The sequence below is a fragment of the Lycium barbarum genome, chromosome 1, assembly GCF_019175385.1.
Source record: "Lycium barbarum isolate Lr01 chromosome 1, ASM1917538v2, whole genome shotgun sequence".
NCBI classification, from domain to species: Eukaryota; Viridiplantae; Streptophyta; class Magnoliopsida; order Solanales; family Solanaceae; genus Lycium; species Lycium barbarum.
In genome coordinates this window covers 82,280,636-82,307,102 of record NC_083337.1, presented here as the reverse complement: position 1 = coordinate 82,307,102, position 26,467 = coordinate 82,280,636, and the positions used below count along the sequence as shown (strand labels likewise).

Genomic DNA, 26,467 nt, shown 5'->3' with positions numbered 1-26,467 from the left:
TATGCAAACTCAATTAGAACTTCCAAGTTAACTTGTCCATTTTTTTAACCATATTTCGACTATATCCGTAAAAAAGGTCAACTTGAACTCTATTTTCCCAGGGTTAGCTTCAGTTATAACTTTTAAATACGCGACATTTTTTTTTTCATTTAAATACTTTTCTTCTGTGTAATTCAAGAATTTCAGGAAGTACAATTTTCTGGCCAGATCTACAGCATGTTTGATCGGAAACTCTATTTTTTTTGGTCTAATCTGACATTCTAATCTTTTGGTTTAGATGTCAGAATGGATAGTCTACTAATGCCTTCGCCTTTAGAATTCGAAATGCGGAACAAGTTTGATTGAACTTTTGTATATGATGTTACTTGTAACTATTTTTGTACAATTGACTGTACTAAATACATTTAAAAGAATCTAACATTCTAAATAAGTATAAGTACAGACAAATGAGAGAAATGGAGAATAAAAACATGAAAAAATTATACTGCCTAAACAAATAGTTTATTGTATATGATCATGTGACAATGTTATTCGAACAAAAAGTCACGTGCAAGCTCATTTACACTTTTTTTTCGCTCCCACGCGACAACAAGGTGGTGAAACTACTCTCTTTGCCACCTGGCTTCGCTAGTGGGCACAAGAGGGTGGTGATAGGCACCGAAAGTTCACGGGTAATACAAACACAACATAGTTTAGATGTGAAACTACTCTCTTTGCCACATGGCTTCGCCATGCCTGGCACGAGAGGGTGATAGGCACTGAAAAAGAAGTTCACGTACGGGTAATACAAGCACAACATAATTTAGACGTGCAAGTTGCTTATCCAACCAAGTTTTATAGCATCATTGAGTTACACTTTTTGGATGTTAAAACATCTGTATATATTCTCTCCGCTACTATAGTATTTTGGTGGCCTTAACTTTGGCCATGCTTTGTGCTAGACTTTAACTGGCATCCTTGAATGGTCTTCAGCGATTTGAGCTACTGCAGTTGTAACCTGAGGATTTTCAATCAACACATTCAAAATTATTGAGTTTGCTATATTGAAGGTTCCTGTCGAATTTGTAGAATCTCAGAGAATATTACCCCAAACTAATTTCGCATTCTGGTACTGTTTTATTGACATTTTGTTGTTGCTCGTTTTGTTGAAGATGAAACGGAAGACATGATTCCTTTCCTGAAGGTTGTACACTGCAACTTCCCTCTTCTTTTCCATAAACCTGAGAAAACAGTTGTTCTGTTCTTTCACAACAAGCCTGATATTAAGTAGAAGAGGTATCTCTGTTAATTTTGTAATACCTTCTTTTGAAGTTCTCTGTTTTCTTGGTGGATGAGAGTGACCTTCTTAGACAATTCTATATTTTCATGACCGATAAGGGCTCCCTGAAAGGTATTGTAGGAGTTAGTAATTACAACAAGTTCATATCAGCTTTCGAATTGGAGCCTTCAGAGTATTATCTGCACTATGATTGAAAACCTTTCGATTTAATTCTTGTATCTCATCAGTTAGCATTTTTTCCTGCAGAAGTGTGACACGATGTTAAGTATTGGAAGTTGATGTCTTTAGTTAGTTAAATTGGATATGGTAGTGATTTTCTTACCTTTTTAATGCGGATGTTCTTTAATCTCATCTCCAGTTCGTTTTCCAGATTGTGGAGATCGCTTAGTCTCATGCCAGAAAGTTCTTCACCCTTCAGTCTCCTGCAATATTTTTCACATGTACCTTGACTATAAAGTTTGGTTGTTCTTGACATTCTGTATCTGTAATCCGTCAGTCGATAATTTCTTCTTTGGCTAAGTCTATGCTGATAATCAAAGACAATCAGCATATTACCTGTCAGATTGGTCCAGCTTTCTATTTCCCTTTAGGTTGGCTTAATATCTTTGATTAACTATTGATCCAGACAAATGGCCGTTAAAGTAGAGTACATCCATTTGGAATGATTTTGACATATGTGACCACATTCAAGCTTGAATAGTATTGTATGGAAACCAGATGGAATGCCATGGTATAATCACTACTTTTACTTGTAAGAGTGCCACTGAATATTTTTCAATCTATTCCCTTCAAAATTCACTTAGATAATGTGCATATACATTAGAATACCTTCACTAAACAATTAATCGGTTAGATGAAGGAGATTATGGATACCCTTGGCAAATGTAATTTGTGAAATTACCGGTAGTTCTCTTGAACATCGTCCAATTGCTGTCTCAACCTTTCTGCCTCCGTCCTCCAAAACTGGGAATTGAGAAAAAAAAATAGCTGTTTAATTATTGCTATTATTGTTAAGAAAATAAAAACTAAAATAAAATAAATAAAAAAACTACTCCCTCCATTCTTATTTAAGCGTCTTACATTCTTTTTTGGTCTGTCCCAAAAAGAGCTCTCTTTCTATATTAGTAAGTTTACAATTCGAACATTCTACATGACAGATTTAAAACCACAAGATTCAAAGATCATTTAGTACATTACACACATTTTTAATTTAGAATTATAAGATTCAAAAGTTTTCATTTATTTCTTAAACTCCAAATCCAATTAAACTAAGATACTTAAATTGAGATGGAGGGAGAATATTTTTGAGTGAAGCATTTTTAAATAGGAACTTTCACTAATAGGCATTTTCACCCACGTAGGCATATTTTTAGTTTACACCCACATAGACATTTTTTTCCACAACAGTGTTTATACACTCAGCATACAATATTATAAGCTTAATGTAAATAATGTATAAACCTTATATAAAAGTTTATACTAGTGTATAAGAGGTGTTTATACATACATTTATATTTCTATACAAAATTATACAATATTATACAAACTTATAAAAACTGGATTTCGTCTCTTACGAACTTCAACACTGAAACTCCATCTGAATGGGTCGAATCTTCATTGAATAGCTTCAAATTTTAACCACAAACTCAAAATTATATCCCCACGAAATCCAATAATCATTTAGTCAAAATTTCAACAAATCACAAAACCCACATATGAGTTTTCAAGCTTTTACAAGACCCCTTCAATGGAGTTTTTAATTTTCCACTTATTTTCATCCAACAATTTTTAATTTGTGATGATAAACATGAATATGACTCTCAATCAATTTTTTAATCATCCAAAAATAGAAATCATAATCACAAATGAAGGAATATTGTCTTTTCCTAGGTATTTCAAATTATATTCAACACGGACTAAATAGGGTAAAACCTGAAAATATGGGCTCATTATAATTATAAGCTTGAGCCGAGTGATATAGAGCATAAAAATCTCTTTAATTAGGTCTTACAAACATTTTTGTTAATTAAATTGAGACCTTGAACACCTTGCTGTGGATCAAACAAAGGCACTGCAACAGATTCAAAAAGAAAATAGTAATTGAATATCTATGGAGCAGTGAAATGCTTCATCTCGTAAGATAGAAACTGGGAGAAATTTAGATAACATATTGTAAATAAGTCGTATAGTCAAATACAGTGCAAAGTTAGAGAAAGAGTTTCAATGTCTTGGGGCTCCAAACAGACAAGGAAATGTACATGTTTCATTGAGCATATTGCCCCAGCACCCTTCCTATTTGTGGTAATAATATTTACAGTTTATTCAAAAAAAAAAAAAAAAACGTTTTTGTTAAATTGATTAGAAGGAGTTCACTTAAGTCTACCTGGGTTTGATTGTATTTATCTTTCTCAAGATACACATGCTTGTTGCTAGTTCTCCAATTCTGTTTTCATGAAATGTTGTTTACACATACATAAAGAGGAAATGAAGGTGCTGCACCGCAACAGCTATTGTTAACTTACTAAACAATTAAGCTATAATTAACATTGTAACATGATTACTGAAAATGACATTCTGATTCAGTTATATTATGCAACTTCAATATATTTCTGTCGATAGTCTTATTTTAAGAGAGGGTTTTGGGGCAATGCCACATCGATGGACAGAACACAAGTTTGAGTATATAAAGCTAACTCTCTGTCTGGACCCTTCCTAGTCAAGTCGTAGCTAGATCTGTAAAGAGTAACATGAGTAGAAGATAACCTTGGCTTCCGATGAGGGAGTCAACAATTGATGATGTTCCTTTTCTTCATTGTATCTTTCAAATATTGATTTCATGCTGAAAAGAAAAAGCTAATATATTAGTGAAATGGATATGTATAACCCTTACCATGTATAAGATCCTTTATTTGATTGTCTAGAAACCGCATTGCCATTTAGTGAGTAGATTAAGCACATTATAACATGTGAAGACGCTGATTGGAACTTCAATAATAGACAAAGGTTAACAATTTTGAATGTTATAAAATAGAACGTGCCGCTCGCGTTTCTCTACTGTCCCGATAATTTCCATGAGAGAGCATCCTTGTGATCCTCCTAATAGAGCCAAAAATAATGGAGGCCAGACACAATCTTATGCAAAATCCATATAGCTGATCGAAGTACAAAAATGGTGCTCCCTCTGTCCCAAATTATATGGTATTTTTTGCTATTCGAGAGTCAATTTGAGTAAACTTTGAAGCTAAATTAAATTAGATTAACTCAATATTTAAAGATTAAAATTTATATATTTGAAAACTACTTGAAAAGTACTAAAAGTTGCCACTTTTCTCATATCAATTTGGTGAAAAAAATACATTTTAAATGTTGTTCAAAGTTCATGCAGATTAATTCTTGGAAAGCGAAAAGTGTCACATAAATTGGGACAGAAGGAGTAGCTTCGAAGATGGGGCTAAATTTGACCCCCAGAGATTTACAAAGAAAACCTGTTGTTTTCTTCACCCCCACCAGAGGAGGAAGAGCTTGCTAAGGACAATAAAATTATATTGGTGGGGAAGTTCTCACATGGAAAACCTTCAATCTAAGAGATTCTTCACGGTGAAATTTGGTCATTATAGTTAACAAGCATATATTCATGGATTTCACAGTAGAAGAGGACTGTTAGAACATATATTTCAAAAGGAAGCTACTAACTAGGGGCTATTTGATGTGATTAGTCACCCGGACTACAAATTTTTATGCGGAAGAGAAGACTTCCTTGGCACCCATCTATATACAAGGGGGTATTGTTGGACCAAAAAAAAAAATATATGATTGAACACCGGGCGAAATCAAGGACTTTATCTCCTCTAATTCTGTTGGAAGAATGGGAGTAACCTTCTTTTACGCTATTGTTTCATTGTTGACTAAGATCTATGCTGTATATTGGATTTTATTAGTATAAATTTGAAAGATAGAAGGTGATCATCAAGAGAATATAAACAGTCAAGATCCTACATGGGTTCCGGCGCGCTATTGTACTTGTAGTTTTGCAACTAAAAGAGAACCAATCTCAACTCAGTGATCATGTAAAAGGCTTTGGTTGTCAAACTCAAATCTGTAATTTTTGCCCATCAATGATCAAAGGTGGCAGTTCAGTTAAAGGAAAAAAAAAAGACAACCAACATCTATTTAGTCTTTTTCCTTCCTCACAACCAACAAAGAAGGAAAAATGGATTTGCATTTCTTTGTTTGAAGGCACAACCTGAGCAAGACACGACTTATCTAAAATAAACAATTCATAAAAAGGTACCTTTCTGTGTGATCACAGTGAATTCTATTCAACCTTAATTAATTACGTTACAAACTGACAATTCTGGGTCATTTCAAGCTAGTAGTTCAATAATGGTGTTTAAATGCTTTTAGTGGTACATTTTAAAGAACATCTTCTACTGAATCTCAAAACGCTGCAAATGTCTAGTCAAAACATAGTTTGCAAGAACTGATCTCGATCCTCAATTTATTTCATATGTTACAAGTCCAAGATTCTATGCAGTTATGAAGAAAGAATGAATTGAAGTTTCGTCTCTGTCCTTATAGGTTCTGCATAATCCTTACCATTAAGTTTGTATTTACATTAAGCATTCCGATAAAAATCATTACTCCTTGTAATTATGAACAAATACTGAGTTACTTCCATACATTATTACTTCGGGCATGTGAAGAGAGGAGATGTATTGATGCCCTGGTGTGAGAGGTTGGCTATGAATGATTTCAGGAGAGATAGAGATAGGCCGAAGAAGTACTGGGGAGAGGTGAGTAGACAGGATATGGCACAGTGTCAGCTTACCGAGAGCATGACCTTGGATAGGAGGTTATGGAAGTCACAGGTTAGGGTAGAAGGTTAGTAGGTAGTTGAGCGTTGTCCAGCTTATCCTTCAATACTAATATTCGTAGTATTATCCTTGTAGTTCTTTGTCCTTCGATTTCTGTTATTATCTGTTGTCTCTAACATTTTGATTATCGTATTTTGTAGGAGTTATTGTTCCTTTTTAGATTGTTTGTCATGATTTATATACTATTGATACGTCTAAGTGCTTTTTGTTTTGATGATTGTCAAACTGATTCAGAACCAGATAGAGACCTGGTCTATGATCTGCTCTCTGTGCATCTTGCACGGTAAGCAGAGACAGCTGTAAAACCGAGCTACTCACTACGCACAAGTACAGTAGTTGAGCTGGCCCATGCTTTAGGTCAACATTGAATTAGTGGTCTCAATCCATCCCACATGCTTCCCACTATATATACAACATATTGCAACATATTGTGTATCACTTGGAAAACCTAAAAATCACCCAAAAGGTGTAGCCATCATAAGGCTCTCCAAGTGTTCAACAAAGCTAATCACAAACTGAAGGATCTGTTTCCAACACTGAAGATGCTTTATTCTCTTAGTTTGATTTAAGCTTTGTTTCATGGGCTTTAACTTGTAAACCTACTCTTCTCTTATAAGAAGCAATTGTTAGGCAGTTTACCTTTCAATCTATTAAGTGGTACCCTTGGCTAGCTTAGTCTAAGGTGTATTAGTTGGGTTTGGCTAGAGGTAGTCAACCTAAGTTTCCTTGGCTAAAGGTAGTCAACCTTAGTTTCCTTGGCTAGAGTTAGTGTTACACCTCGAAAAATCCTCCGTTGGTACGCAAGTGAATGAACTAGTTAGGGGTGCAAGTATACGATGTTTCCATCAGTAAGAAATGGCATTTGATGACCCTAAGTGAGATTTCAAAGGCATCCGATGTAAGACGAGAAAGTTGGCTAAGATAAGGCAAGTATTTGATAAGTATTGGAAAGGAAATGCGAGTAATGAGTTAACGAGAACTTAATGATGTCTTGGAGAAGTGTGATAACGTCCCTTAGATTGGTATTGAAGTGTTGAACAAGTGTTAAGAAGGTTCCACAAGGATTGGAGATCAAACGAATCGACGAAACGAATTTCGGGATCACTGGGGATTATACGGCCAAACATACTGGCCGTATAAATTATACGGTCCGTATGTTTGGGACCGTATAATCAGCCCAGAATGGCTCAAGTCTCTAGACCAAATGTACGACCAAACATACGGCTCGTACAATATATACGGACCATATGTTGGTCCGTATATTTGGTCGGGGCAGATTTTGGCTCAATAAATGAAAAGGCCAAGTTATATTTCATTTCATTTCCCTTGCCACCCCCTTCTCTCTAAAACATCTCTCCACATATATTCCACAAGAATTCAAGGGTATTTGGTGATCAACAACATTAAACAAGTGAATCAAGTGCAAGCAAACCCATTAAAGGTCATTCAAGTCAAGAAATCTCATGGAGATAAACTAGGGTTTTTGCTCAAGTGGAGTATTATCAACTAAAGCTTGTTCCTACAACATCTAAGGTAAGATTCATTATATTTCTATGTTGTTTAAGGTATTTAAGAGTTGAAATACTTGGATTGTAGAAGGGTATGGTAAAAGGGGTCATGAATATGGAATAGTGTCATTTTGAGAAATGGTTTGAATTGAGTTATGGTTCTTGATGTATTGTGATGTAAATGCGTTATAAATGATGTTGAGAACATGAGATGAGCAATGTATGTGAATGGACGTCGTTGTGTGTTATGGCTATGGATATGGATGATTTGAATGTAAGTCTAGAAATATGGATAATGTGAATGAGTAATGACTATTGTTATGGTATAGTGAATGTGTTATTGACGTTTGGGAGTTGATATATGTTATGGAGGAAATGTCGTATAAATAGAGGAGATGCTATCCGATTTTCTCTAGCTTTATTCATATATGCTAGCTATCGATTCTAATGGTAGTATGACTTTAATGAAGGTAGAAATGCTAGCATTGGAGGAGAACGCGCAAGTGTAAAATAGTTGAACGGAAAGGTATGTAAGGCTAACCCTTCTTTCATAAGGCATGGTTCTTGGGCCAAACATCTAAATATTCCATAAGTCTATGATGTCTCATAAATGATTCGATCTTCCGAGCTATTAAGCTCACGATTCTTGATATGCTACGATTGTACCAAGTTCCTCGTATAATGATATTGATGACGATTATAATGGTAATAGCGATAATGATAACGATGACGATGAGGATAGTAATGATAATAGTAAAGATGCTTATGAGCTAGATGTATGTATGCCCTTGTATGGCTACTATGAAACACCGAGCTTATATGGCCGGGTAGTATATGTATAGATGTATATGTATGTATGTTTACGTAACGCGCGCACACCACTGCAGTTGGGTATGGACAACACTGAGCCTTGGTAGGGCCAAGTACGTGTAACACTGAGCCTTGGTTGGCCAGGCATGTATGATCACCGAGCCTATATATGGTCGGGTACGTGAAACACCGAACCTACATGGTCGGGTATGTTATATAAGGATATGTATGAAACACCGATCCTACATGGTCGGGTATGCTATGTATATGACATGATTATGTATATGATATGATATAACTATGTGTATGAATGTGAATAAGGGCATGTTTACGAATACGAGCACAAATATGGTACGAGTACTATTGTGTAATACGGACAATGATGTATGTATACAAATACGTATTAGAAATGGAAAGTTCCTATGAAAGGCAAGTAAGTGCATATGACGATGATATTGCCATCTCCCATCCTATGCTATTTCTTATGTTGTTATTTATGCTTCTATGTCGATATTGATCGTGCTTTACATACTTAGTACATTCTTCGTACTGACGTCCTTTTGTTTGTGGACGCTGCATCATGCCCGCAGGTGCACAAGGAGGCAGGCTTGATCCATAGCTGCTTTCTCAGAGATTTCATAGCAGAGCTCCATTTCATTCGGAGCCATAGCTTTTTAGGTACTTATTCTTTTGTGTACATAATTATGGGCAGCTCATGTGATATGTTATACTCTTCTTAGAGGCTCGTAGTCACGTGTATATGGTTAGACATGTCCGGCCTTGTCAGCCTATATTTTGTATATCTTTTGGTAGCCTTGTCGGCTTATGTACATTTGACATGGCCTAGATGCCAAATATGATTTAAAGGCATTGTTGTCCAATGGGACTAGCATGATGAATGAGTAGAATTATGCGTTTAATTATGTGGCTCACCTAGATGTAAGCATAAGTGTGAGATAAGGGGCGCCCGAGTGGGTTAGCACCGGGTGCTCATCGCGGCCCTCTAGACGGGTCGTGACAGTTAGTAAAGTAGAGGTGTTTGCAGTTGGTGTATTGCAAAGGTTGAGGGACTAAGGGAGTTTGTTCCTAGGTTGCTACTATTGTAAGGGTTGAGGGATTATGGGAGTTAGTTCCTAGCTTACAATAGGTTGTAATCTGAAGTTGCTCGAGTAGTGGAGTTGAAATCCTAGTAGGGTAGGTCGTGATTTTTAATACCTTGAGCAAGGAGTTTTCCACGATAAAAACAGTGTCTTCTCTACTTACTGCACTGCACACTGCATAAGGGAACTGGTACTCAACCAGGTCCCTCCATACATTGTTTGGTGGATGCATAGCCTACATCAATTGGTATCAGAGCAGGTGTTTTCTAAAAGGTTAATACCTAAAAAGAATTTGTAAAATGGTAGCCCCACCAAATATGGAAGAAGGATAGTCTTTCACCAGGCCACCTAGATTTAATGGACAATACTATGGGTTGTGGAAGACTAGGATGCATAATTTTATCATGACTGAAGGCTCAGAGTTATGGGACATCATTTGTGGTGACCCTCATATTCCCATGAATAAAAATGAAGATGGTGTAAAAACCACCCAAAAAACTAGAAAAGAATACTCCGAGGTAGATAGGAAAGCTGTTGAGAAGAACTTTAAAGCAAAAAAGATCCTTTTCTGTGGAATAGGAGCAGATGAGCACAACCAAATCGCATCGTGCACAACTGCCAAGGAGATTTGGGAAGCCCTTCAAATTGCCCACGCAGGAACAACTCAAGTGAAAAACTCCAACATTGACATGCTCATCAATGAGTATGAGCTATTCAAAATGAAAGAGGAGGAATCTATCCATGATATGCATACTAGATTCACCTCTATAATCAATGAACTCAACTCTCTGGGAGAAGTCATGTCAACCACCAAACTGGTGAGGAAGTTACTCAGAGTTTTGCCTGATTCTTGGGATAGCAAAGTGAATTCTATCTATGAAGCCAAAGACCTCACTAAGCTGACTGTTGATGAACTGATTGGAAATCTCAAGACATATGAGATGAAGTTGAAAATGAAGAAGGCAGAAAAGAATGAAGCAAAGAAAGAAAGAAATCTGCTTCTCAAAGCTGGCAGAGGAGATTCAAGTGATGACGAATCTGAAATGGCTTATCTCACACGGAGATTTCAAAAGATAATCAAGAGAAATAGTGGAATTCTCAAGACCGGAAGCTCCAGCAGAAACTTCAGAGGAAATGACAACTGTTGTCACAAGTGTGGGAAACCTGGTCACTTTATGAAAGACTATCCCGAAACAGACAAGACAATCATGATAGGATAGTCAGGAGGAACCAGATCCCCAACGGAAGATTCATAAGAAGAGAAGTTACTGACGATCCAGTAAAGCAAGTGCTTGTTGCATGGGGAGATTCCTCCAGTGAACCGGAAGATGAAAATGATCATGGAGACACGTCAATGATAACCATTGAAGATGAAGCATCTGAATATGAATCAATATTTGCTCTCATGGCCGATTCTGATACGAGGAGTGATGACAATGAGGTGGAGCAAGAAGAGAACAACCTGTGCTTACCCATTAGAGAAGTGAAGGAACCTATCTGTGAGACAAGCCAACAAAACATCTCTTTGGAAAGTCAATCGAGAGAAGGGGTGGAAGTCTTCCTCAAAGGAAGAGGTGAAGCAAGTGAAACTTCTCGGGAGCTTGAAAATGAGCTAAAGAAAACAAAACAAAGTCTCCTTACTGAAATAGAGAAAGATAGGCTACTGAAGGAAGACTTGGAAAGGACCAATCTTGACAAGGCTCTCAAATGGACCTGGTCCTCTGATGTGATCATAGCCATGTACAACAGTAAGAGAAGTGGTAAAGAAGGACTTAGTTTTGAGAAAGCAGAAACATCCTAGTTGCCTCACAACAAGTTTGTCTCCTTAACTGAAAATGGGTTGTGCACTTATGGGCAAGCAGGTTACTACAAGGATGCATGCAAAGCAAGAATCAAGTCTATTCAGAGAAACGAGAATTTTGTGTTAAGTAAAGCTAAAATGGAAGAAACAGGTCCTCAAAAGAAAGGATCACTAGAAAGGAAAAAGGAGGTGCTACCCACATGGGCCAAAAGGAGCTTGATTCATCCTTTTTTCAAAAGTAAAGGACCTAAACTTATCTGGGCTCCCAAAACTAATCAGTGATATCATCCATGGGGAGGGGAAGAGTGAAAGGATGGTGATAATATATTGGTTAGGAGTGACAAGCTCTCATTTCAAAGTAATGTATCTCTTCCATTAAAACCTTCACTGGAGGATGTAAGCAGTTGGTAACGAGGGGAAAACTCTCTTCCTGAGTCAAGTGGTGCCAAAATCAAGAACCTGGTCTCTCAAATTCCTTGAAAAATCATGACAATAAGAAAGGTATTGGGCACTATGTGTAACTCACTCTTATACCATTACAGATATGCGTGCATGACAGAACCAAGAGAGAGTAAGCACAAGCAATGTCGCACATTTCAAAGTTGTCTTTTATCTCAAGAATTTTGCTCAGGGATCTAGTCCCTGTGACTCAGGTTAGTAATCCTTTCAGTACTCATATATGTGGTTAAACTGCAAAATGTGCCGATTGAAGTCACATACCTTTCACCAAAATAAATTCTCAAAATAACGTCTCCCACGAATCATTCCCTTTCTCATGAACCGAACAGTTCCCTCTTATCGTACCTTCTGCAAAGCGTCAAATAGGCCACCTTAAATACTTCCTTTGTGTCTGTCTCTCCTTCAATTAGAAATCCTCAAATCTTTCGAGCATCTCTCTAAGCTTATTCCTTACACAACCCTATCAAAATCTCCTTGCATTATCTATTGTCACCAGGTGTTACTTTGTGTCTCTAAATGAAAATGGACTCCAACTCTTCATAGTCAAACTTTTAATCTTCCTCTGACCAAAATTCGAATGAATCATACCCCAAATCTCTCACACATAGTCCCTCTGAAACTCAAAAGCGTAGAACAACAAGGAAATTCGCATCTCTGTCAGCCATCTCAGTCAAAGTGAGCAATGCAATGGAACTGAGAGCAAGAAAAGAAAAACAATAGGAAAGAAAAAGGGTGCTCTAATCAATGAAAGTGAAATTGATGAAGAAGAAGAGGACGAAGAAGAAATTCCTCTATTTGGTAAGAATTCTAAGAACAGGGTGGTGGGAGAAATAGAAAGCACTCAAAATCTCAAATCTGAAGGAGACAAGAGTGAACAAGTTAAAAATAGAAGTTAGTGGGAGAGGGAAGAATGAGATCAGGATATTCAACTTTCTTCTCAAAAGAAAAGAAAAGTGGTGTTAAATGAGGAACCTGGTTCTTCCATTTTCACCAAAAAAAAGGTAAAGACAATATGCAGCAACAAAAGGTTCTTTTCGAGAGAATTCTCGATGTAAGCCTACGGGAGGTATCTAGGACGAAAGAGTTAATGGACATGGTGGAATTTCAAGGATGGACTCATCTCTTCACTCCACCAACACCCAACATGTATGAAGCTGAAGTTACTAAACTATACAGCAGCTTGGTCAAAATCGATGATGTTGCTCTGGCCTTGACAATAAATGGAAAGGAGTTTGTGCTGACTGAGTCAATACTTGCACAAATCTTGGAATTGAAGACAGATGGGGTGAGAGCTGTAACAGGAAAGGGCTCTACTGATTTCAAAAAGGTCATCGTAAAGATAGCAAGGTCTGCAACAAAGGCGAGTCTCTACAAGCACGAGCTAAAACCTGAGCACCAACTGGTCTTTGAATTCGTTAGCAAATCACTTTTGCCAAGAGCTACGGAAAGCTCTAGCGTTAGTGTTAAAGACCTGGTCCTCATGAAAGCTCTAATATCTTTTGAACCAATCAACCTGTTAGCTATCATGATTGAGCAGATGATAAAAGTGGCAAGGACTATGCAAGGGAAAACTGGTTTTTCCCTATGGCTTCTATCTCACAATGGTGCTTATACACTTCCAAGTGAAAACTGGTATCGCCTCTCTACGAGCAAAAGAGCATCTAGTCTCGTTATCCCCTTTGGAAGATTGTGGACTCACACCCAAAACAGTGGATAGTGCCAACCCCTCCACTATCTCAATCTTGATTGAAGCTCAGGAGGCAACCAATGCAGAGATTCAGCAGCTCAAAGCAGAAAATGCACTTTTAAAAGTGAAATTAACCGAATGAACAAAGGCCTCAGGTTCTAGTAATGAAGAAGCAACTGAAAAGGACAAACTGTGAGCTGAGAGGGACCAACTAAAGGTCAAAGTGAATGAATTTCGGGACCAAATGCTAAAGGACCAACAAGCTCATAATGAAAGAGTTGAAAAAATCATTCAAGCACTAAACAGTACCAAGAATCCTTCTTAGCCCCTGTTTCAGTTCCCCCTCTACTCAGATTCTACTTTTTTTGTGCTTGACATGACTGTTGGTACATTTGTAGTATGAATCTATATTTTTTAGTACAGACCAGATTACTCTCCTATTTTCTAATTTCTATTTGGGCAAATTACATTGTCTTGTGCTTTATTGCTTGCCTATTTCCCCTTAATTCTACTCGTATTCGTTGCCCCTCTGGGTCTGAGTTAATATGGCTAAACTTCTTACTAGCTTTCAATGCTTTTTGATAATGCCAAAAAGGGGGAAGCTGAGTAGATGATGAATAGGTAGTAGTAGATGATGAACAGGTGATGCTCATGTTGAACAAAAGGGGAAGAGATGCTGGGGGAGAAATGCCAAAAAAACAAAACTGGAAGATTAATATGTACTGATAATGTGGCGATCTGTTCTTCTAGTGGATTTTTTTTTGTTGCTAACATGTTGCAGTTGCCTTGAAAATGATGGTCTGCTTCGCAGGGGGAACAAGTGGGAGCTTGTTCTTAGGGGGAACATCGTCTATAAGTTTGTCATCATCAAAAAAGGGGAAATTGATACGTCCAAGTGCTTTTTGTTTTGATGATTGTCAAACTGATTCAGAACCAGCTAGAGACCTGGTCTATGATCTACTCTTTGTGCATCTTGCACGATAAGCAAAGACAACTGTAAAGCCGAGCTACTCACTGCACATAAGTACAGCAGTTGAGCTGGCAGTCAAATATTGAATGAGTGGTCTGTATCCATTCCACATGCTTCCCACTATATATACAACATGTTACAACATATGGTGTGCCACTTGGAAAACCTAAAAATCACCCACAAGGTGCAGCCGTCATAAGACTCTCCAAGTGTTCGACAAAGCTAATCACAAACTAAAGGATCTGTTTCCAACACTAAAGATGCTTTAATCTCTTAGTTTGTTTTAATCTTTGTTTGATGTGCTTTAACTTGTAAACCTACTCTTCTCTTATAAGAAGTTGTTATAGGTATTTCAAAGTCTTAGTAGTTGTTAGGCAGTTTACTTTTCAATCTATTAAGCGGTACCCTTGGCTAGTTTAGTCTAAGGTGTATTAGTTGGGTTTGGCTAGAGGTAGACAACCTTAGTTTCTTTGGCTAGAGTTAGTGAAGTGGATGTGTTTGCAATCAGTGTATTGTAAAGGTGAGGAACCACATGAGTTAGTTCCTAGGTTGCTACTATTGTAAGGGTTGAGGGATTATTAGAGTTAGTTCCTAGCTTACAATAGGTTGTAATCCGAAGTTGCTCGAGTAATGGAGTTGAAATCCTACTGGGTAGGTCTTGGTTTTTAATCCTTTGATTAAGGAGTTTTCCACAGTAAAAACAGTGCCTTCTTTACTTACTGCATTCCGTAATGGAACTGGTACTCAACCAGGTCCCTCCATACATTATTTGGTGGACACATAGCCTACATCAACTATTTTGCTAGGGCCTTTTCATTTTCATTATTTCTTTTTCAGGACTCTCCCAAGGTAGGGATAAGGTCTGCGTAAACTCTACCCTCCCAAGATCCCACTTTGTGGGATTATACTGGGTATGTTGATGTTGTTGTTGTTGGTGTTTTTGAAATAATAATGTAATTCGACCCTTCGTTTTAAGATTTAATGCTTTGTTTCATGTTTTGAGACTTTTCGCAGGATAATTTGGTGATTTGTAACTTGCCGGTATGAGTGGTTCGGGTCCCCATGGGTCCAGAGATTTTTGCTATGCCTACTTGTTAACTTAAAAGCCTTAAGTTCATTGAATTGACCAATGTCAAAAATTTGAGTAAACCATCTTGGATTGATGGTTTGAAACATCTTTCTTTTTATGATTTGAAGCATCTAATAGGATTTTCTGATAATTTTGGACTTGTTGGTATATTGGAAATGAGGAACGAGGGACTCAGGGTATTTCGTCGCACTTGGCACCAAGACAGCAATTGCACATTTTCTACCTGTGCAAGCTTGGTCACGATCGCAGAGCGGGTCACCGGACGCACAAAGTGGCTGGTGAGTAACCTTCGCGGTCGTGTGGCCTTGCTCACGGTCTCAGAGACATGTCCTTGAAATTATTCGCGATCACTTGAATGGGGGTCATGATTGTGCATGGATAAAGCTTCAGATATAAAATCAGATTCTTCGCAACCTAACATCATTTTCTTCCATTTTTGGGGCCTGAAGCTCGAAATAAGGCAATCTCAGAAGGGTCCTTCTCCTAAATCGTGAGAGTAAGTGATCTAAAATTGACATTGATTATCCATGAAGTTTTACACTTAAAACACGGATTAAAGAGGTGAAATAGGGAGTTTTAGACCTAAATCAAAGAAAGTGTATTTTCGTAATTTGACTACCGAATTGAACTTGTTTTGAAATGTAAATTGTGGTTTTGGACTTTGGAGGTTATGGATAGTGTGAAAATCTATTCGATTTAGGATTTTGATCCTGGGGCTCAGGTTTGACTTTTTTTTTATTAGCTTTTGGTCTGGTTTTATTTCATATTATAATGTGGGTATCTTTGGACTCATTTAACCATGTAGAGTAATTTTCTAAATAGATTAAACTCATTTGATAAATTCCGGACGTGGTAGAGCTATTGGGAAGGCTAAAGCTTTTGTCAGACTGAGGTAAATTAACATTTTAAGTTAGATTGGGGATTTTTCCCAACTAAATGATAATTGAAATATATTATGTATATGAGGGTAACGTATAAGCGAGGTGACGAGAGCTTATGCGAGTTCCGGGTGACATGTTGAGGTAATTAGTTGTTATGATATTTTCTTCGATGTTTGACTGTTAATGATTTGCTGAGGATGCTTTCCTAATTAAGAGAATATTGTTAGTATTGATTCACATATGAGAATTTCATCTAAGACATTTCATGTACTGAACTACATGGGTTGCGTAGATTCAATTCATGCACTTTTTATATGTCATATGACTGCATATGTGATTCGTGCTTATTTCATGATATGTGTTGATTAATGTGGACTTGGGTGTCAACGGATATGACTTATGTACTGGTTACTCTGATATGGATTGATATGGTTATGTCATGATGTGATATTCTAGAGGGATTGATATGGCTATGTAATGATGGGACATTTTGTGCTGATTGATATGATTATGAAATGATGAGACATTTCCTGTGGCGTGTACTGGACAACGCAATTGTTCGTCATGGCTTATTGTCCGAGCCCCTACCCCTCCCAGTAGGTCAGTGTGTACGTAGAGTGCTAGAAGCACTGGTTTTGAGACAGGACTGACAAAGAATCATTGTCATATGTACTATATCATGGTATCATTTGTATATCAATAGATATGTTGCATTCATTACATGCAAAGGTACATGGGTTGTTGAGATGTGTGCATTCTTTCACATGCTCTATCTTTGCATATTACTTTATATACAGTATTTCCCATAAATTACTATGCTGATTTGGTTGATTTATTTGTGTGTTATTTCTTTATTTATTAAGATTATATGAAATGTACAAGATTAAATGAGTATCTCTTAAACCAACCCTCGTCACTACGTTCTCTGGGGCAGTAAATGATACTTGATGAGTACACGTTGATTTTGTACTCAGGTTACACTTTTTTTTGTCGAACAAAAAAACTTTATTCACACTCCACAAAAACGAAATACATCCCCCAAGTTCAAGTTACAAACCAAACCAAAGTATAAAACTAACTTCTCACGACCACCCTAACTAGCTTCTATTTACATTTTCCAACTGTTGGTATAAGTTTCTTATCCAAGCCTTATTTCTACAGTGTCTTTTCCAATACATGATATCAAAAATCATGTGTTTAATTTCCTGTTGTATCTGCTTGAAAATTACTTGTGGCCTGGGCACAACATTATCTCATAATGCTGCATTCCTAGAACTCCAAATGCGGTATATGAAAACAGAGAGCACAACCCAGATAATTAAGCTCCTGCTCATCTTTCCATGTGGTTTCCTTGCCCATTTAGCCCATATCCCTTGAATATCTGTTTGGTGCACCTTCATCTTCATCCACTCCAGCACCTCTTCTAAGAATGTTTTGGAGAAAACACTGTTCCCGTAGTTTTGTACGTTGAGATTTATAGGAGTTGATTGTTTTAAGTATGGACTCTGGGGTTGCCTTTAAGGATATATACGAGATTATATGAGTTTCTCTCAGGGTGATGAGGGTTTAATTTTATAAAATAAGTTATGGAAGGATTGGAGGGCAAGTGAATCAAGGTAATTAAGTTGTTGGACTTTGGAGAAAATATGAGAGGCAATTTTGGCCCTAGTTGTTGCTCATCGATACGACATCGGAGTAAGGAGATATGGACGTTGCGAGTCTGGCTGCCATGCTAGGATATGGCACGAACGCACAGAAGGGTGACCAGGCAACCCAGCGCGAACGCGCTGAGCAATTTCTAGGTCGGTGCAACCCGACTCTAGAACTTAATATAAAGGGGCATACCCCCTCATTTTCCATTCAAACACCCCTCCAAGCTTCCCAAATTCTCGGGAAATTTCCCCTAACTTCCATTCGCCAAATTTTAACGCGAATCAAGTGGAAACCTCCGGATTTAGGTTTGGACAGCGTATAGTTGCAACTGTAATATCTTCTTGTGAGGGATCTTGGCTTGGATTCAAGGCGGATACTGAAGATATTGCAGTTCTAGTTGGAGTAAGGTAATAATCTTCCCTTATTGATATTAATTTAGGTTGCTTACGGAGGTAAAGCTATTAAATGATTGTATAATGAATTTGTTGGTTCAGAAGTTTGGAAAACATCATGTGGCATGTTATAGGGAGCATATGGGTGGTGATAATATTGTTGATGTTGGTATTGTTGTTGTTGTTGTTGTATGTTGCATTGTGATTTCGGGCTAGGCATATAAACCGGGAAGATCTGCTCGAATTTCGGCAGATTCTAAACGGAATTAAATTGAAAGCTTTAGATGAGCATATGACATTGAGCCTAACAATAGTATGAATGGTTTATATGTAGATATGCGAGCTGGGAAGGATAAACGTCGAGTGGCTAAGGAGATCGAGAGGTATGTTAAGGCTAGCCCCTTTCTTTCAAAAGACGTGATTCCTGTGTTATGATAAAATGCATGTTTTCCATAACGTCCCTATTCCCCCAAAAGCTAGAAGTTCATGATTCTCAAGTTATAACGATGCCAAAGATAGATGTTTCTAAGATGATAATGATGATGATGATCTTATTTCTAGAAATTCCGAAGTTTATGGTTTTAATGCTAACACATGAGATTGTTGAGTATATTTCATGATTTCCTTGATTTTACTTATTGTTGTTGATCTCACCTCTTGATAATTGTCCCTTCGGGGTGAGATATAGCAATGATGATTGGTCCATAATATAAATCGGAGGTCACCGACCTTATCTCACTCCGACTGAGTAGTGGCTTTTATTGAGCTCTCATGCATGCTATTTACATTATGTATATGTATATAATATATTTATGGATCGGGTCGTACGTTTCTCGGCACTAACATGTGATATTTATAGATCGGGCTGTACGTTCCTCGGCACTAACATATGATATTTATGGATCGGGCCGTACGTTCCTCGGCACTAACATGTGATATTTATGGATCGGGCCGTACGTTCCTCGGCACTAACATGTGATATTTATTGATCGGGTTGCACGTTACGCAACACCAATATATATATATATATATATATATATATATATGTGTGTGTGTGTGTGTGTGTGTGTGTGTGTGTGTGTGTGTGTTCTCACTTACATATGATTTTTAAGATTCATGCATTACATATTGTATACTCTCAGATGACCGATTATCTTTATCTCATGTTATGTTCCATGTTTCTCGTCATGTGTTATTCATGCCTTGCATACTCAGTACATTATTCGTACTGATGTCCCTTCTTGTGGACGCTGCGTTCATGGCCGCAGGTTCAAGTAGCTAGTTTGACGACCCAGCTCGGTAGGTTTTCCCCTTAGCCGCAACCAGTGCGCTCCAGTTGATCCGGAGCTACATTGCCACCACTCCTGATGAAAGATGAAGAAGATCAAGAAATCCAAGAAAATCAATCAAGAAACACAAGATTGAAATTCAAGAAAAAGAAAAGTCCAAGAAGCTCAAGTTTGAAGATTATTTCCCATTCTTGTTTCTTGAATCCTTTTCTAAATAGGTTTCTTGTTTCTTGATTTATATTATAGTAGGATTTAATTTCCTATCATTAGTAGGATCTTTATCCTAGTTCTAGTAGGATTCTAGTTTTTTTTATTCTTTTCCTTGTAGAATAGGGATTTTATTTTCCTTGTTTTTAGTTATTTCCTTTCTAGAGTAGAATATGGATTTGTAGTCATAAAAGAAGAGACCCTAGGCCTATATAAAGGGTTCTCATGACTTGTAAATATACTATTCACGTTTTGAGCAGAAACCTAAATTTTGCAATAGAGTTATTTTCTCTATTTGGTCTTCTTTATCCTTGTTTTTGGTTCCAAGCAAGGTGGTGATAGTCTTTATCTTGTTTTCAATAGCGTGTGGTGTTTCTTTATCACGTAAGTTGATTTCAAGTGGTGACTTAGGAACTTTATTTGTTCTTGATCATTCAAGAACGCGTTTCTTGATTAAAATTCATTCTAGTCATATCCAGAACCCTAATTTTCTTTCCATCATTCAGCCTTTAATACTTACTTGATTTAAACGATTCAATAGTTATTTTTATAGTTCAAATCGTCATCTTTCTCCTCGTCTTGAAATCACATAATTTCGAGAAGTATAGCCTGATTTACGTCTGTTTCTTGAATTCTGCCCATCAATCGCTTCAAGAACAATATCCTGGTCGATTGGTTCTTTGTTAACTCGAAGAATCACATCAACTCCCCCCCTCCCCCCCCTCCCCCCCCCCCCCCCTCCTCCGCCCCCAGATAGATGTGATTTACCTATTTAGCCCACAAATTGTCTATCTTACTTTTCACATTCCATACATATTTTGCTATGTAGCCTCATTCCACCTTATACAATCAGTGATCCCTAAGCCCCCTTCATACTTTGGCGTGCACACTACATCCCATGTTACTAAGAAAAGGCTTAGAAGTATGTACATGTCCACTCCAGAGAAAACTTCTATAGATAGCAGTGATACTCTTCATCACCTTCTTTGAAAGTAGGAAAATGGAGGACCAGTAGGAATGGAGGCGCACTAGTACAGAGTTCACCAGTTGCACTATTCCTACATAAGATAGATTTCTGGATCCCCATGTCCTGATTCTACTCATTAGCTTGTCTACCATCATTTCACAGTCAACAATTGAAATCTTCCTGGAAGATATTGGAACTCTCAGATATCTAAAATACAGTTTGCCTTTAGTATTCCAGTTAGCTCATACACATCCTCTACTGTCTGTGTCCCTATGTTAGATGTAAATACACTTGACTTGCTAGCATTAGTTTTAAGTCCAGATGCAATGGATAATGTCAAAAGTCCTCTTAGCATGAGTACCACTGAGTAAAATTCTCCTTTGCAAAAGTTCAACATGTCATCTGCAAAACATAAGTGGTTAAGTTTCATGCTCCTTCATTTTGTGTGGTATGAGAACCCGTCCTGTTCAGTCATCCAGTTCATGATTCTTGAGAAATACTCCATGCATATCACAAAGAGGAGAGGGGAAATCGGTTCCCCTTGCCTCAAACCCATCTTGCCCTTAATTTCCCAATGAAGACCACCATCAAGAGCAATAGCATACTGGGGTGTTGTGATGCACTCCATGGACCACTTTATAAACTTATAGGGGAACTCTAAGCCATACAACATCTCCTCCACAAAGTCCCATTCAACTCTATCATATGCTTTTTTTAATATCTATTTTGATTAGGCAACTTTTGGTGGCATTCTTCCTGTTATAGGGTCTTACGAGATACTGACAAATCAAGGTATTCCAAACTATTGTCCTTCCAACAACAAATGCATTCTGAGTATTGGAAATAATATCTAGAAGCATCCCTTTTAATCTTGAGCATAACATTTAAGAGATCACCTTATACACTCATATTAAACTTGCTACATCCTTATGTGCAGGTTTTGAATTAAACTATTGTGGTCTTTGTGGAGAAGCATTTGAATATTGTACCAGTCATATCTTGTACTTTTCCACTCATAGTATCTCATGACTTGTGACACCAGTTCTTGAGGGTTGTAGAGTATAGTCCTGCATTGTATTAACTTAAAATATCTCATTTATATATTTATTTGTACTTTATTTTTCTATAATATTTTGGTATCGTGGTTACTTTTGGATTGATTCACCTATCAGTTAGAATTGGCTGGTATAATCACGGCTTAGTAAGGTTTTGGATGGTGACAACTAATGTGCCTGAGCATGCTAGTAAGGTAGGGACATCACACAAGAAACTGAATAAGGCAGACGAAAGTTTATCAGAAATATCGAAGAAGATAGTTATGACTGTATGTTTGTTCCACTTTTTACAAAAAAATAATAATAATAATAATAATAAAAGAAAAAATGACAATAATATTAGTTGCAAGGAAGTAAGACAGAATGAAACGAATGGGAACTCTAATAAACAATATGGTTGAGTATTAAGTAGAAGGATTGTACTATAAATGCTTCTCTTTTTTTATTCTTGTCTGGAATGGGGGTCTCGGAGAATTGAATCCCAGCTAAACTGAATATTTCTGAATATTCGTTTGAAGCAGTTGAACAACAACAACAACCCAGTGTGATCCCACAAGTGGGGTCTGAGAAGGGTAGAGTGTACGCATACCTTACCCCTATCTTGAGAAGGTAGAGAAGTGGTTTCCGATATATCCTCGGCTCAAAGAATGGTGAAAAAGAAGGCAGCGTTTGAAGCAGTTGCTGATTCAATAATGTGCAACGAGAAATATTGAGCAGAGGGGTAGCCATTATACAGCTAACATGAGAAAGAAGGAAAAAGAAGCACATTATCCTCATAATTATCCATCACAAATTGGATGACAAAATATTCAAAAAGGTTTCATTCAGTGAATAGGAAGACAAAAGATAATAATGAAGATCTGATAATAAATGGGGTCGTTGCATAACTTATACGATCCTTTGATTCGAGATTTATAGCAATATTAGAGTCTCTTTCGAATAGTCCAAGGACTTGGTAAAAAATTAAAGGAAGCTCAAACAAAAAATTGGTTGAACAAAGTTTGCAGGCAAAGCTGTTTTTGAACGACAACGAACAAAAATTGCCGTGAACACACGACGATCTCGGAAAAGCTTTTTTTCATATTGATTTTCTTATAGTATAGAAGCTCGTATCTTCTCAAGGCACAAAATTTCGTGAATTTTGGTTATCCTAATTCATACGTCAATCTTGGTTTACTGTTGCTTAATAAAGATTGACGGGTATTATTTCCACCTCGTTCCAAGGATAATTAGTTAGTAATTTCTTCAAATTGTTATAACTTCTATTCGAACTGAAACACATAGTGTCTCAGCTGCCACTTAAATCGAAGAACATTGAACAAAAGACCTAGAATAAACTAAGATTAAATTCAGTCCAGATATTTTGTTGTATAGTAAAATTGAATCATTTTTCTTTTAAAGGAGGAAAAAAGAACAACCTGGTACTTGAGTATTCGTAGAGTCGGCCAGTACTGGAAAAGATTGTGACACCAACTTCAGCATCACAAAGGATAGCTAGTTCCTTAGCTTTCTTCACTAAGCCGCTTTTTCGTTTTGAGAACGTCACCTGCCTGCTTGCCGGATTGTCAATTCTTTTGATCGCGATTTTCCCTCTTGCCATAGTTTACTTCTTCACCGCTTCAACACCTAGCATTCAGCTTCTGCTTCAGAAATCAATTGTTAACGACAAATAACCAAACCAATTATTTGCTTGTTAATTGGTTAAATCCAAAATTGAAGTAGTATGGTTGCCTTTGTATTTCACCTTACCAGATTGGAGTACTGGTCAAGAAAATGAGAGGAGTTGCTGTTTTAGACGAAAATGAAGTGATTGGTTGGTGAAAAATTTATGGTCAGCTCGCTATAAGGATATATGAGAAAAACCGCTTGTTTTGATGAAACCCTATATTTCAAAAGATGGTTTTGTAAGTACGTGCAAGATGAGGTCATAACCAAAACTAAGATACAGACAAAAGAGTTGCTTAACAGCCTGCCACTATCATACAATAATAATATTTTGAATCAGTCTATATCGTGAAACCTTTGCTCCATAAATGATAAAGTAGCAACGCACATGAACCTAACATCTTACTTTGTTGAACTTTTGCGTATTTTGGGTAATCTTGTAAATACAAGGGGACATACCATGTGATTACATTTTATTTTAATCGATGGAACTTTTATTATTTCTTATTAAACAAAAGCGACCGTTGGTTGGAATAAGTAAGCATCTATATTAATAACCAATCTGTCTTATCACTACGACATATTCGTTTTTGATATAGAGGTTTACTTATTCCTTCGGGATGATACTTTTTTTTAACCAATATGTAGACATGTTAGTGTTGGAGGCCATGAAACCTTACCTTCACTTTTCACGTGTTGGAGACGGTTTTCCTCATTTCAATAGAAAAGGAATTACAAGCTTTTATGTAGCCAACCGTAATAATTGAAATTTCATTGCAATTCACAAAAATAAGAGGGCGCTATACTTATATTTCCCTAGCATAGCTTAAATACTGTTAAAGTGGGGCTGTGGGCTGAGAAAGTATAAGAATTCTATGATAATAAAATACTCTGGTTTGTTATGTATTAGTGTTTACGTTTCTGTTTTTAGCTTCAAAAGATAATTTTATACAATATATTAGACCGGAAATATTATGTACTAGTAATTACTACATAAACAAAAAACAATGAGGAAATGTCTTATGGCTACTTAAGGAACTCTTATGTGTGAATATGAAGATCTCTTACGTGTAATATGAAAATCTCTCGTAAAAAGGACATAAAATTGCATGCTTCCCGATGTTACATACTTCCTGTCCAAACTTTTGGCACGTACTATCTTCTTTTGTCCAACAAGCCTTACAAATTTAAAACACGATATGAAAGTTTGTCATTTTCAAAATCAGGGGGTTCTTTCACATACACTTCCTCATCAATGAACTCGTGTAGGGATGCTCTTTTGACATCTATTTGAAATCATTTAAAACCTTTAAAGTAAGCATGGCAAGCAACATTCAAGAATTTTAGCCAAGCTAGAGGAGCAAATGTTTCTTCGTCATCCATTGCTTATCTATGTGAGTAACCTTGAGAGACTAATCGAGCTTTATTTCTAACTACTTGTCTAGCTTCATTCAACTTATTCCTGAAACCCCATTTTATTCCAATAATAGATGTGTTATGAATTTTTGGAACTACAGACCATACCTGATTCGTCTCAAATTCATCAAATTCTTCTTGGATAGCCTGAATTCATCCTTCATCTTTAAGCGCCTCATAAATTTTATGTTTTTAAGTTGTGAGTTTAAAGCTACAGTACTTGATTGAATCTTGGATGTCCTCCTTGTTTTCATATAATCTTCAGCATTTCCAATAATGATTTGATGCGGATAGTCAAGTTTGCTTCTCCATTCTTTTGGAATTGTTTCTAGTCGAATCTGAGTCGACTTCTCCTACGACTTCTGGGCGTTTATAGGTTTTGTTGTAGACTTTGATTATTTTTCAGAAATGTGTGTGAAAACTCCTTTTTCAAGTATGCTTGGCAATTTTGTATCTTCATCAAATGCACGATTACGAATTCTCAACCGTATAACAAATTACATGCACTGATTCTTCAACACGTAGAGTTAGTCTGTTAAAAACACGAAAGGATCTACTAGTAGTCGAGTAGCCAAGATATATGCCTTCATCACTTCTTGGATCAGACTTACCCAAATTATATTTTTTGTTGTTGCGGACAAAACACTTACATCCAAAGGGACTAAAGTAGCTTATAATTGGCCTTTTGTAACACCTCGTACCTTCAAACTGAACCGTATTCATGATTCAGGGACTTAGAAACCAGGATGGGAAGTGTTAGGATTAAAAATTCGCTTCAGGATCAGTGATTGACGTTTTACGTCATTTATACGGGTCGTACTTGGATGACGTACCATATGAGTGAGGATTTTGTGGTTTCTAGAATTTGCCATTCCAGGTACGGCCATATTGTATGGGTCATACATATTGTGCGGGGCCGTACATGGGTCACGTACCTCATCGAAGAGAATTAGAAGTTACTAGAATTTTCCACTTGAGGTACGGCCACATTTCACGGGCCGTACATGGTGCCCGTACATTTCCTGATGCAGTGAAAAGTATAAATACGCAGGTTCAGTTCTAAACTCTATTTTTCACTTTCCCAAGCCCTAGAACGAAGTTCTTCTCCTTTCCTCATCCTACTACGTCAAGGTAAGCCTATTCCAAGCCTTTCAAGTGAATTGTAACATATATCCATGAATTCCAAACAGAAAGTCATTGTTCCTAACCTAGGGTTTTCAAGAAAACTCAGCTCAAGGATTCAAGGTTGAAGCTTTTGGGATTCTTCTTCAAGTTCAGACCTTTTCTACAAGTTTTGGAGCGATTAAGGTATATAGGTGTTACACCTCGAAAAATTTCCCGTTAACGTACAGTGAATAGACTAA

The 26,467-nt window shown here is 37.1% G+C and overlaps 1 protein-coding gene across 3 annotated transcripts; it reads right to left on the bottom strand.

Annotated features, from left to right (window-relative positions):
- Window positions 1-460: 460 nt before the first annotated feature.
- LOC132636173 (MADS-box transcription factor 23-like) lies at window positions 461-23,896 on the bottom strand. 3 transcript variants are annotated; one of them, XM_060352897.1, is made up of 9 exons: window positions 23,767-23,896; window positions 23,441-23,662; window positions 4,043-4,118; window positions 2,181-2,242; window positions 1,602-1,701; window positions 1,478-1,519; window positions 1,300-1,383; window positions 1,087-1,220; window positions 461-997 (listed from the first exon to the last, which is right to left on the bottom strand). In XM_060352897.1, exons 2-9 carry the CDS (start codon window positions 23,620-23,622, stop codon window positions 982-984), a joined length of 696 nt encoding a protein of 231 aa, XP_060208880.1. In that variant the 5' UTR covers window positions 23,623-23,662; window positions 23,767-23,896; the 3' UTR covers window positions 461-981. The 3 variants fall into 3 exon arrangements, with proteins under 3 accessions (XP_060208880.1, XP_060208894.1, XP_060208887.1); XM_060352911.1 differs by having other exon boundaries at window positions 23,441-23,648; window positions 23,772-23,892; XM_060352904.1 differs by having other exon boundaries at window positions 23,772-23,891.
- Between the last annotated feature and the right edge of the window lie 2,571 nt (window positions 23,897-26,467).

What these genes read in the sequence shown, in the direction of transcription:
- LOC132636173 (XM_060352897.1), bottom strand. Translation starts at nt 23,622, where the DNA reads ATGGCAAGAGGGAAAATCGCGATCAAAAGAATTGACAATCCGGCAAGC. An exon ending in AGAACATCCGCATTAAAAAG is followed by an intron (nt 1,520 to 1,601) that starts GTAAGAAAATCA and finishes ACACTTCTGCAG; the next exon opens with GAAAAAATGCTAACTGATGA. An exon ending in ACAGAGAACTTCAAAAGAAG is followed by an intron (nt 1,221 to 1,299) that starts GTATTACAAAAT and finishes CTGTTTTCTCAG; the next exon opens with GTTTATGGAAAAGAAGAGGG.